Source organism: Phodopus roborovskii, unplaced genomic scaffold (assembly GCF_943737965.1).
Source record: "Phodopus roborovskii unplaced genomic scaffold, PHOROB, whole genome shotgun sequence".
NCBI classification, from domain to species: domain Eukaryota; kingdom Metazoa; phylum Chordata; class Mammalia; order Rodentia; family Cricetidae; genus Phodopus; species Phodopus roborovskii.
Genome location: NW_026126541.1, coordinates 20,442,489 through 20,454,843, shown reverse-complemented (window position 1 = coordinate 20,454,843; position 12,355 = coordinate 20,442,489). Strand labels below are relative to the sequence as shown.

The 12,355-nt window shown below is 43.9% G+C and overlaps 1 protein-coding gene across 1 annotated transcript in view; it reads left to right on the top strand.

Moving 5' to 3' along the window:
- Plce1 (phospholipase C epsilon 1) overlaps positions 1 to 12,355 on the top strand; it is a 237,058-nt gene that overhangs the window by 212,266 nt on the left and 12,437 nt on the right. Inside the window, exons 23-26 of the mRNA XM_051199750.1 lie at positions 1,765 to 1,896; positions 2,996 to 3,286; positions 8,868 to 9,031; positions 10,548 to 10,809. Of these exons, the coding sequence (XP_051055707.1) occupies positions 1,765 to 1,896; positions 2,996 to 3,286; positions 8,868 to 9,031; positions 10,548 to 10,809 (849 nt within the window). The remainder of the gene's footprint in view (positions 1 to 1,764; positions 1,897 to 2,995; positions 3,287 to 8,867; positions 9,032 to 10,547; positions 10,810 to 12,355) is intronic.

The window sequence follows — 12,355 nt, the reverse complement described above, 5'->3', positions numbered from 1 at the left end:
CCTCTACCTTCTGCTCTCCTCTCCTCTCTTCTCCATAATCTATGGCTGTGGATCTCTGTGTTTGTTACCATCTGCTGCAGGAGGAAGCCTCTCTGGTGATGGGCTGTATCTTTGAGTACAGCAGAATATTACTAGGAGTCATTTCATCACTACTTTTTTTTTAAGTAGTGTTTGGATTTACCCTTGGTCCCTGAGCTATCTGGTCCCTGGTTCTTGGTCACGCCAGCAGGGTCAGATATGATTTTCTATGCTTTCAAACACTTCTCTGTCCTTTCTTTGCTGGTGTCCCATTTTCTGAGGAAAATCTCCCAACTGTGTAGCATGTGGATCACTCTCTAACAGCAATAGGGATGAGTTCATGTCAACAGGCTTCCTTGGAGCCTTTCAGTCGCTCTTCTTATAGTAAGGTTGGTTCTATGTGGTATGCAGTCATTTTCTCAGTCAGCAAAATATGTACTGAGTTCCTCCTGTGCACCAGGCACTGTGCCTGCCGTAAAGGACCCAGGAGTGATTGGACCAGGAGTGAGAAAGAAAAGCCATAAAATAGCATCATCGTCATCATCATGATCATCATATCTTTCCCATTGAACCCTCAGACTAATCCAATGAGTAAGTTCTTACAATCACACTCATTTTTAGATAAGGAAAAATCTACAGTTTGGTCAACGATCATGTCAGAAGGATTTTTAAAATTACTGCTTTCATTTTTTGGCATTATAATTACATCATTTCCTCTTTCACTTTTCTTGCTCTAAACTATCCCATATACCCCCTCCTCCTTTTTCTCTTTCAAACTCATGGCATGTTTTTGTTTCCCATTAATTGTTGAGTGTCTGTGTGTGTGTGTCTGTGTGCGTGTATGAATGCATGCATGCATGTATGTATATTCCTAAATACATAGTATAACCCGCTTGGTCTGTATACTGTTATTTATATATATGTTTTGGGTGCGTATGGTATTAGACAGCCAGTTGATGTGCTCTTCCCTGGCCATAACTAGTTCTTCCTCTTTCATCATTCCTTAATTGCCCATTACAGAAAACCACAACCAACCAGAAGGCAGAGTTGTGGATCCCAGTCCCAAAGGATATAGCTACATAACAACTCCAGTACCTAAGGCCCAGGGATCATTGTAGAAGAGAGACAGAAAGATTGTAACAGCCAAAGGACCTGAGAATTTATTATGAGATGTGTCTCCTAGGAATGTCAGAAGCTATACCCATAGTCTCACCAACATGACTGCCTAAACATGAGCTGAACAAACACAACAATAATAAGTGAAACATAATAATATGGATGGATGAAAGCCCACAAGGCCTCAACAAAGAATACCACCAGGCTTATAATGTCCACAATATTATGCCCTGGCTCATATCCATCCTTTCATTTACCCAACTTGAATTGTTGGCCTCTTGGAATTTGATCTTAACTACAGCATAATCTGTGCATGCAATTTTAAAACTCTTTCAGGTACACAGTTCACTTGGTGTATGTGTGTGCGCACGTCTGCGTGCATACATGTTGTAATTTGGGGATGATTCTTTAATAACCGTGCAGTGTTTGTTGCATCTGTCTAGAGATTAAACAAACTTTGCTAGAATTGCCTCCAATACTATTATCAACCATGTTAAAGTATAACGGGCCTTCTGTGCTGTGTAACAAGGGGATAGTAGGACTTCAATATAAACATTAAAGAGGATGGACAATGCTGAGCTCTCTTGCCTGTGGCTTTTGGCTTATTTATTTTCTTTTTTATGAGAACAGGCCTGTCGACTCTAAATTCATCTGGCTCTAGCAGAGGGAAAGAAAGGAAAAGCAGGAAGTCCATTTTTGGCAACAATCCTGGCAGAATGAGCCCAGGAGAGGCAGCATCCTTCAACAGAACATCTGGAAAAAGTAAAGTCACCTTCGCTCACTGTTTCCCCTTGGTCCTGAATGACTCAGATTCTTCTCTGCCTAACCACTTCCCTTGAGTTTCGAAATTCACTTTTATTTTCATAGTTGTTTACACTATCCAAGCACAACATAGATACTTTTGATTATTAATGTATTCTCTTAACTCGCTAAAAATAGTATTTTTGCTGAAGGTAGTCTCACACTGTTTGCCTCAAAAGTAAAACTGGAAGCACCTGACAGAGTTCCGACGGTTCCCAGAACCGCACCTTTCATCCACAAGACATGTCCTTTTATTTCTAATTACTCTTTATTATAAATATAGTAAACTCCCCTACTTAAAAGTCCAGCTGATACATAAGGTGATAAAAATTCCTTTCCATTATCAGTGCTGTGATGCTGTTTCTCAGAGTTGACCCTCTGGGAAGTTCAATGTAATTTGTTCAAGAAAAATAAACTTCTTTTAAGGAAACTCCAAGTGGGATGTAATCAAACATAGTTTTTTTTTTTTTTAACTTCTTAGTGTTCTCAGTGGTCACACACCAGTCTGTACATTTTTCTGTCTTTTCCTCCTGTGGCCTGTGGGATATTCCTTTATATGGGTATTTATTAACTACGTCACCAACAGAACATTTGGTTTGCTTAGGGAGTTTTGTTTTCTTGTGAATTTTATACAGTTACATACAGACTTTGTAAAAATTACACAGGAACAACAATGTCTAGAAGCAAAAGGGCTTCTAGACATCCAATTTAATTGGTGTTACTATCTTCATGTTGCTTTTTTGATTGTGTGTGTGTGTGTGTGTGTGTGTGTGTGTGTGTGTGTGTGTGTGAATTGAACCCAGATCGTTGTGCATGCTAGACATGGGCCCTACCACTGAGCCACACCTCACCATGTTACTCTCATTTTAAAACTCATAAAACTCATTCGCCACCCTGTTTCAAGGTAGCAAACTAACTCCCAAGTAAAATTCGAGATACGTTCTGCTCTGCTCTGTTTCCTTGTTGCAACTGTGTGTTTGGCTTTCTGTTGAGATTAGTCTTTCTAAAATGTTTGAAGTGTTGACATTAATCAGAGGCTGATCTTTTGCGGGGGGTCTAGGTTCCTATGAAGGAATTCGGCAAACCTGGGAGGAATCGTGTTCTCCAGTCAGCCCGAGCACATCCCTCAGCGCTATCATTAGAACTCCCAAATGCTATCATATCTCCTCACTGAATGAAAATGCCGCCAAACGTCTGTGTCGCAGGTATTCTCAGAAACTGATCCAGCACACCGCTTGTCAGCTACTGAGGACCTACCCGGCGGCGACCCGAATCGACTCATCCAATCCCAATCCCCTCATGTTCTGGCTCCACGGGATACAGCTTGTAGCCCTCAACTACCAGACGGATGGTAAGGGACCTGCGTCCTCAACCTCTCTGTGTCTTCTCATGTTCATGTTCAGCAGCAAACGCACTTCCATAAACATTTGTTTTCTCACTATTTAAAAAAAAAAAAATCCAGACTGGCGCACACATACGTGGCGGAGGAACACAGAGGATTGGAAGTAGAAAGCTGGCAGGAATTGTGCTCCTGGAGTTTTAGAGTTGATCTAATAGAGAAGTGGGTGGTGATGACTCTTTTAAAAGCATGTTGTAAACACAAACTGCTCTTGCTTGACTTATATCCAGTTGAGTTTTAGAGCTCTACAAGGGCAGGAATTCCCTACCGTTGCTTAGTTAACCTGTGATTAGGGTGTCGCTGTACCTATCTTTAATTCCAGCACTCCAGAAGCTGAGGGAAGAGGCTGGCCTTGGGTTACATAAAGAGCTTGTCTCAAAGAAAAATGTAGTAGTGTTACTTCAAACATGGTTCGTTTGCTCAAGGTTGCAGAGTGCCTTGTGGTGGTAAGTTCAGGTTCTCTGGGAGTTCTGGGACTAAGACATTTTGCTTCCATGTGGTGATGAAGGAAAATGAGGAATGTCTCCTAGAAACTCCTTGCAAAATCTAGTCTTTCCTTTGGACAGCAGAGGTGCCAGCAGGCTCGCTGTTCATCTCACATGAAACAAATCAGAACCTGTGCTGAAGCATAAACCACAGTATAGCCCTATCTGAAGCTGAGATCAGACCACAGTTCTTAGCTCTGGGATAGCGAGGTGTCTGGCGCTGGTGGCAACTGCAGCTGACCCTGAAAGCATCTAATATTGACGACTGCCATGCTTTGTTTCACCCTCACATTTACTGTTTTCAGTTGACCGTGTAGATGGAGCGGCGGCTCAAAAAGCCCCTAACCCAGGAAAAGCTCTGCACAAACGTTAACTCTCCTTAAGGGCATTTGATAAGCTGTTAAAAAAAAAAAAAAAGTTATGATTTAGACTCACAAGAGGAAATAATGGCAAAATATTTTCAGAGTTGCAAAAGCTTTCTTTTCCATCGCTTTTCAACCGTTCACAAGTGGCCTGTGGCTTCGCCGCCTTGGCTCCGTAGCCCCGTGTCCAAGGCTTCCTGAGCTATTACGCTACTTAAGTTTCTAAGTGCACTCAAATAACTGACAGAAAGGTTTCCTCAAAGAAATGTGCGAACGCTAGGTTGGGATGCGCCCCGCTCCCGAAGTGCCAGGACTGGTACAGACACACTGGCTCCAACGATGGCAGAGGGCACCCTAGCTAAGGGGAGTATAAGAAGCTGCCACTCCTGAGCCCAGACCGTAGTCCACAACACAAACTGAAGCTCAGAGTGCCCTCCTCAAATCTAGCACGGAGCAGCTGTTGGAGCTCAAAGGAAGCAGGTGACTGTTGTGTGTTCCGTTGGCAAGGTTCTCTGAATAGCCTTGCAACACCAAAAGAGTGCTGTCATCTAATCTCTCTCAGTTCGGTTCACTGAGCCTTGAACATGTACCATTGCTGGTCATGCAGCATCCATGTGTCCTTCATTTATGCAATTGTGACCGAAGCCTCACTCAACACTCAACTAGAGTTACCCTGAGCTGAAGCAGACTGTCCCGGTGAGCCTCCCTACAGTCTGAACAGATCTGGATTGGGGTGAGATCTGTTACTTTTCACATTGGCATGTTTGTTAATTCCCACTGTGACAAAAAATATCTTACAAGAAGCAACTTAAAGAAAAAAAGGTTTTGGAGTTCCCAGCATCCACATGGCAGCTCATACCTGTCTGTAATTCCAGTTCCAGGTTCCAGGGCATCTGATTCCCTCACATGGACATACATAAAGGCAAAATACCAATATACATAAAATAAAAACAAATTAAGGAAGGGAGGAAGGAAGGCAGGAGTCTTAGTTAGGGTTTTCATTGCTGTGAAAAGACACCATGACCATGGCAACTCATAAAGGAAAACATTTAATTGACGTGGCAGCTTACAGTTTCAAAAGTTTATTCCATTATCATCATGTCCGGGAGCATGGCATCTGGGAGTATGGTGGTGTGCATGCAGGCAAACATGATGCTGGAGAAGGAGCAGAGCTTCCTACATCTTGACCCACAGGCAACAGGAAGTAGGCTGAACTAGGTGTAGCTTGAGCATATATGAGACCTAAAAGCCTGCCACCACAGTGACACACTTCCTCCAACAAGGCCACAGCTCCTAACAGTGCCATTCCCTATGAGCTTATGGCAGCAATTACATTCAGAAGGTTTATTCTGGCCCACAGTTTGAGAGGATACATTTAATCATAGCAGGGAAGGCATGACGGGAGAATCAGAGGCCAGCTAGCCACATGGCATCTGCAGTCCGGAAGCAGAGAAGGGGCAAGAAACGGAGCCAAGCTGTAAAACCCCAAGGCCCACCCCAACTGACCAACTTCTTCCAGCAAAGCTCTACTTCCTAAGGGTTCCACAGCCTTCCCAAATGGCCCCCAGCTGAGGAGCAAGTGTTGGTAACATGCAAGCCTCTGGGAAGCATTTCACATCCAAACCATAACAAGTACTTCTCTGGGATTTGAGAATCCAAACAGACAGACAGGTAGTCAATACCAGAACAGCCATTTCTTACTTGTTCAAAATAACCCCCAGGTGAAGAAGCCCTTGATTTCCCTAGGCCCTTCGTGTGACCCATCAGTACCATTTATCTCACAGGGCTCATTTATGCCTCCCAGGTGTGTCCATGGAACTAGGACCCTCTGTTCTCAGGCTTCCATCTGACCTGTCAACTCCAAGAAGGTCAGAAGGGACCAACAAGTCCACATTCAGTAAAAGTGACCACTAAACCTGCGAACCTGAAGCTAGTATGCAAAGCTGTGGTTACCACTGGCAACAGTCCACTCCAGTTCTTTCCTCTGGGCCAGAAATGAATCCTGCTTCATATATAGAACCCACAAGAATGCATGCATTGCAACCCTAGTCAAAAGAAAAGCCCTAATTCTAAAAAGCATTTATTATGCTTTATTGGATTAGAGTTGCAGTTTTCACAGTGATTTTTCAAAGATCCCAAATACAAGGGCAACTATTATGAGTGTGGTATCTGCCTCCCACAGTGTTTTTAAGACTAGGAGACCATGCAGACAGTGGTATGTCTGATCTACCCTCAAATTCATCCATTCAGATGGGCCAATCAGGATGTACGTACGGTTCATGTACTGTCTTTCATTTGGTTACAAACAGGGGTTTCCAAAACAGGTGACCACTAGGCCTCCCCTAGGAGACAGTAAGAAGATGAGATTTGAGCCCCTCTTTATTTAGAGCTGAGCAGCTTCACAGAAATCTGTTTTACATATCGGAGTACCGATGGGATCTCAGAGTTTTTAAAAGCTAAGAGTGACACACTTGGAGACAGGCAGAGACAGGCAGATCCCCAAGCATTCTGAGGCAGCAGCAGGCCAGTCTCTGTGAGTTTGAGGCCAGTATGGTCTACATAGCAAGTGCCAGACCTCCCAGGTATACACAGTAGGACCCAGCCTTTAAAAAAACAATTAAAAAGGCTATTACAGCCAGGCAGTGGTGGTGCAAGCCTTTGATCCCAACACTCAGGAGGCAGAGGCAGGTGAATCTCTGCGAGTTGCAGGCCAGCCTGGTTACAGAGTGAGTTCCAGGACAGCCAGGACTGTTACACAGAGAAACCCTGTCTCAAAAAATCAAACACAACAAAACATAACAAACAAACAAATAAAAGATTAGGTTAGGCACAGTCCTAAGGTCTGACTCCAAACCTAAATTAAGTTAACATCATACGTGTGAGCCACGATTACTGTTGTTAAGAATGCTAATTGATTGTCCTTTATATATGATGCTTAAGATAGAAGTGTGTGGTCTTGAAGTTTTGTTCATTTTGGGGGTTTCCCCCCTTTGGAGTTTTTGAATGTGTGCACAAAGATTTGTTTTGATCAGAACCTATCATGAGGTCAGACAAGGATTTTTACACTGTGGTGTCATATCTGTGCTCATGCAGTTGTATCCAGTTTTGGACTTTATGAGTAGGGATGCTGTGTTTTCAAATTGAGGTAAATACCCACTTCATAATTAGGCACCTCAAGTGGCCTTGTTTGCTTCGCTCTCTCAGCCACCCCAGCTAGTCTGTTTCAGGGTCACAGAATGGCCAGGGAAAGGACAGCATGGCCTCTTGAAGCCAGTCACATCAGCACTGGAAGGAACCTGACAGATGGATGCTGTGCACTAATTCAGCAGAGGAGAGACCAAGGCCCAGTGTGCCTAATACATCTTCTCCGGGAATTCCTGCACATGCACTTGGCCAACCTCAGATACATGGAAAAGTTTAATACACAAGATACAGGGCAGGGGCCAAGTCTTTGTTGTCTAAAGGCACTTAGTCCACTTTTCCTTGATGTTGGTTCATGGAGCAAAGTTCACTTGGCACATGGAAGGGATCTACCGGCGGGAACATTTGTCAGGTGTGTCTCGTAAACCCTTGGCTCATTTGGGCAGCACTGATACAGGCTGAGCCATCGGATGAACATGTGAGTGTGCAAGGGTCCAAAAACCAGGCAGTCATTCATCAAAACCTGTGCCAAATTAAAATCTGGCGACAAAACACTTGAAGCTTTTGTGAGGCTTCCTAGGGGTTATGATGGAGGAGGCTGTAGACAAGATGTGAATCGCATGGGATGACTTCTTTTTCATATTTAAAACTATAAAATGAGGCAAAAAAAATAATTAAGGGCTGAAATTAAGATTTCAAGGAAATGCTCTTTTTTTCTTGTTTTTCTTTCTTGGATCGTTAAGATTTTTATCTTACCTTTGAAATAGCAAGAATTGGCCATAAAATTGTCTGCATGGTTTGGTATTTATAAATTTAAAAAAAATGATTTTGTTCCAAACGTGCATCAAATGAGGTGGGTAAGGTTTCTGCTGGTTACGATGACATTTTCCTTGCAAAGGGAGTTTTTAAAGGGCAGAACCTAGCTTGGAATTGGAACATGGGGCATTTCCACAGGCTATGAGGAAAGTGTATTTTCTGTTGGGGGTGGTGGTTTATCATCATTATTATTGATGTTGTTGTTATCTCTGTTAACTTGCTACACCTCTTTATCTCCATGCCTCCTAATACAGCCTAGCACATAGTTGGCATTCATCAGTCTGGGGAGTGTGTCTTAGGGTTTCTATTGCTAAAAACCATGACCAAAAGCAGCTAGGGAAGGAAAGGGTTTGTTTCAGCTTAACAACTCTCAGGTCACGGTCCTTCACTGAGGGGAATCAGGACAGGAACTCAGGGTAAGAACGAAGCAGAGGCAACATAGGAACACAGCTTACTGGCTTGCTTTCCAAGGCTTGCTCTGTGGGCTTTCCTACACAACTGGGGAGTGGCATGTGGAAGGGACTGGACCCTCCCACATCAGTCATCAGGAAAATGTCCTACAGAGTTGCCTACAGGCCATCTGATGGAGACATTTCCTCAGTTGAGGTTCCTCTTCCCAAATAACTCTGTGTCAAGTTGACAAAGACTAGCCAGTGCATGGGTGGCTGGATGGCTGACTGTCGCCTCTTTGTGAAGTAACATGTAATTTTGGCTTTGTTTGTTCCGCAGATCTTCCTTTACATTTAAATGCTGCAATGTTTGAGGCAAATGGTGGCTGTGGTTATGTTTTGAAGCCCCCTGTCCTGTGGGATAAAAGCTGCCCCATGTACCAAAAGTTTTCTCCACTGGAAAGAGACCTAGACAACATGGACCCTGCTATCTATTCTTTAACTGTGAGTATGCTCCTGCTGTCAGAGCAACATAGCGTTTAACCCTCCAGGAGTGAATCTGAACGGTCTGGAATTCAGGGTACCACAGGTTCCCACAGTAATTTCTTGTTTCTCAGAAAGCAGTGGCTGAGGTTAGGCACGCTGTCACACACTGACTGTGTGTTTCTGAGCCAAGCAGGTGGAGTTAGAAGATCCCTGCTTTATCTCATAAATGGTCATTTTGTCTTCTGGGGTACACAGAGTCATAACTGGGTGTCCCCATAAATACCGAGCTTTTCCCCAGACCAGACAGACTCACATCAGTGTATACGCACGGTGAGGCATATTTCCTGCTTCCTGTCTAACCTTGTGCTCCCTGTGACGGAAGTCATCACCAAGTTATTGGCCAAACTCTTCATATTGCCACCTTAAAATAGAGAACTGCAGGTCATTCATCATCTCTGCTTCCTCATTAATTTGCTCCCTCTTGGTTAACAGAGAAGAAAGAATAAAGACAGGAGATGGGAGGAGGGGGATGTGAGAGAGAGAGAGAGAAAGAGAGAGGGGGGAGAGAGAGAGAGACAGCGAAAGACAAATCAGGGTCATTTCTTCTCTTCATCTTTAAATCTCATTTTTCTCTTTCCAGAGGCAGCATCCTCGTGATACCCCGAATCCCCACGCTAACTCTGTTCACACATTCTCCCATCACCCAAATTGCTTTGTCTCTCACCCTAAGCTGGGGGAGCAGTTGCCTCTGTTTTAGCAAGGGTAGACTGGTGGATTATCTTTTCACAGAAAGCTACTGTAGGTGGCAAGGAAACCCTGCTCAATGGCTGGCATACCCTGCACTCCTGCTCAGATTCCCATAGAACCCCGCCATTTTGGCTACTTGGTCATTTTGCCTTTTTGCCCCTTGGCAGGCACTCTTGGTTCCCACAGTCCTGACCTCTTAGCTTCTGGCTCTCCCCTCTTCCATGCCCCCCTCCTCACATGGCCCTGTTCAGTCTGCCCGCCGTGTTCAGTCTGGAGCCTTCCTGATGTGCCTGGCTGTGCTCTCCCTCGTAGCTACAGTAAACCTTCTCCTCAAACCCACACCTAGGAACACTGTATACTCATTTCGTCCTTTTGTTTTCATTCAGCCATGAGTTAATTTCTCTTAACAGCATTTCGTGGCTTGCTCCAAATCTGTTGAAGATTTTGTAGTTGTAAAATATATTCACTCCTGTTTGTATGGAATAGGGTTTTCTTTTCTTTTGATGTCGGTAAGAAATGCAGTTTTTTGTTTTGGTTTTTTTTGTTTGTTTGTTTGTTTGTTTTATTTTCAGTGCTTCTTTTTTAAAATCAGTTTAAGGGAATGCCATAAGCACAATAGGGTTTTCAAATGTTCCAGGCAATGATTACCAGATTACAATCACTGGGTTTTTATTAATCATTCACCGTATCCACTGCAGCATCCTCTGTGGACAGAAAGGTAGAGAATTAGTGGTCCCTTGGCTTCTCTTTCATCTTTTGTAACCTGATCCTTTATCTTTTCCTTCAGATCATCTCTGGCCAAAATGTGTGCCCCAGTAACAGCACCGGAAGCCCGTGCATTGAGGTTGATGTCTTGGGCATGCCCCTGGACAGCTGCCATTTCCGCACAAAGCCCATCCATCGAAACACTCTGAACCCCATGTGGAACGAACAGTTTCTCTTCCGGGTTCACTTTGAAGATCTTGTATTCCTTCGTTTTGCAGTTGTGGAAAACAACAGTTCGGCAATAATGGCTCAGAGAATCATTCCACTCAAAGCTTTGAAACGAGGTAGAATAAAGTTGCCAAATAGCATCTGCAGTGCCGAGGGCATTTTAGAGCAGAGACTGAAATAAGGAAATAGAACCAAAGGGAGGGCTGGGAGGTAGTGGCGCACACCTTTAATCCTAGCACTTGGGAAAGTAGAGTCGGGTGAATCTCGGTGAGTTCGAGGCCAGTCTGGTCTATAGAGCTAGTTTCAGGACAGCCAGGGCTACACAGAGAAACCCTGTCTTGAAAACAACAACAACAACAATAAAGGGAGAGTAAGAGGGGTCTGATGGAGGCCTTGCTCTAGATGGGTTTGTTGACCTGGGATGGATGTGTGGAGTCAGTGCCCAGAAGGGACTGTGACCACCTGTGTTGTTCAAAAAAAGTGGCTCTGGATAGCTTGAGCCTTTGTTTGTTTGTTTGGGTTTGTTGTTGTTTTATTTTGTTTTGTTTTTTGAGACAAGGTCTCTCTGTATTGCTTTGGAACCTGTCTTGGAACTTGCTCTGTAGACCAGGCTGGCCTTGAACTCACAGAGATCCACCTGTCTCTGCCTCCCGAGTGCTGGGATTAAAGGTGTGTGCCACTACCGCCCAGCAAGCTTGAGCCATTTTTATTTATAAAGTTTCAATGGTTTGTATGAACAAAATTTTATAATCAGTTTTTACTTCCTACGTTTCTAAAACTGGTTACAATAATTACCGGTTTGTTCCTTGCCTCTTTCCCCTTCTGTCTCTCAACTCTCCCATGGGTAGCCATTACCCTTTTGGTCTATATCTCTATAGGCAAAAGCCTGAGCAGTTTTGCAAGCTACACAGGAACTTTTCTATCTAAGCACACCTACAGGTAGAACAGTGTGTCTTGTTGGCAGCACATGCAGTTACAGCATCATGCAGGGCAAGAGATAGTTTCGTCCCTTGTTAATCTTTATACCCGGTAGGGTCCTGGATCTCATGGTCAACTCTCCAGCCAGAGCTAGATCAATCCATTCTATGTTGGTTTCGTTCTGTCTCCTCTGGGGGTATACCAGGTTTTTTCACTTACGCTATAAGCAACATAGCCTGGAACCTTACTCTTAATTGTTGGCACTGCTTAGCCCTTGTCCTTAAATACCTCTCTTAACTTCTTGGTGTGTTGGCACAGTTACTAGAAATGAGGGAATTGTGGGTTTCTGTGATCCCTATTCCTTTAATGTTCCCATTAATTCTTTATATCATCTATTTAATGGCATTTCTTTAAAGCTCTTAAGGTCAAAATCAATCTTTCCAAAACAGTTATGCAAATATGTAGTATTAAGCTTTATGGCCTACAGTGACTCATTCAGGCCAGCAGTATGGCTAGCACAGTGAAAGCCAGTACAGCACATAACACACACGCTCACATGGTCATGCCCAGAATCATGCAGTGAACTGTCCACAGGTTCTTTGGCAAGTGGGTGAGGGTCTCCTGGGGCCTTGCCACAAGGAGAGCCGTTCATGCCCTTCTCGGGCATTGCTCTCCCAAAGAAGTCACATGGCTCCTGCCAGGGGTCCATAATTCAGGTCATTACAGAATCAGTTGTTTCAAGAG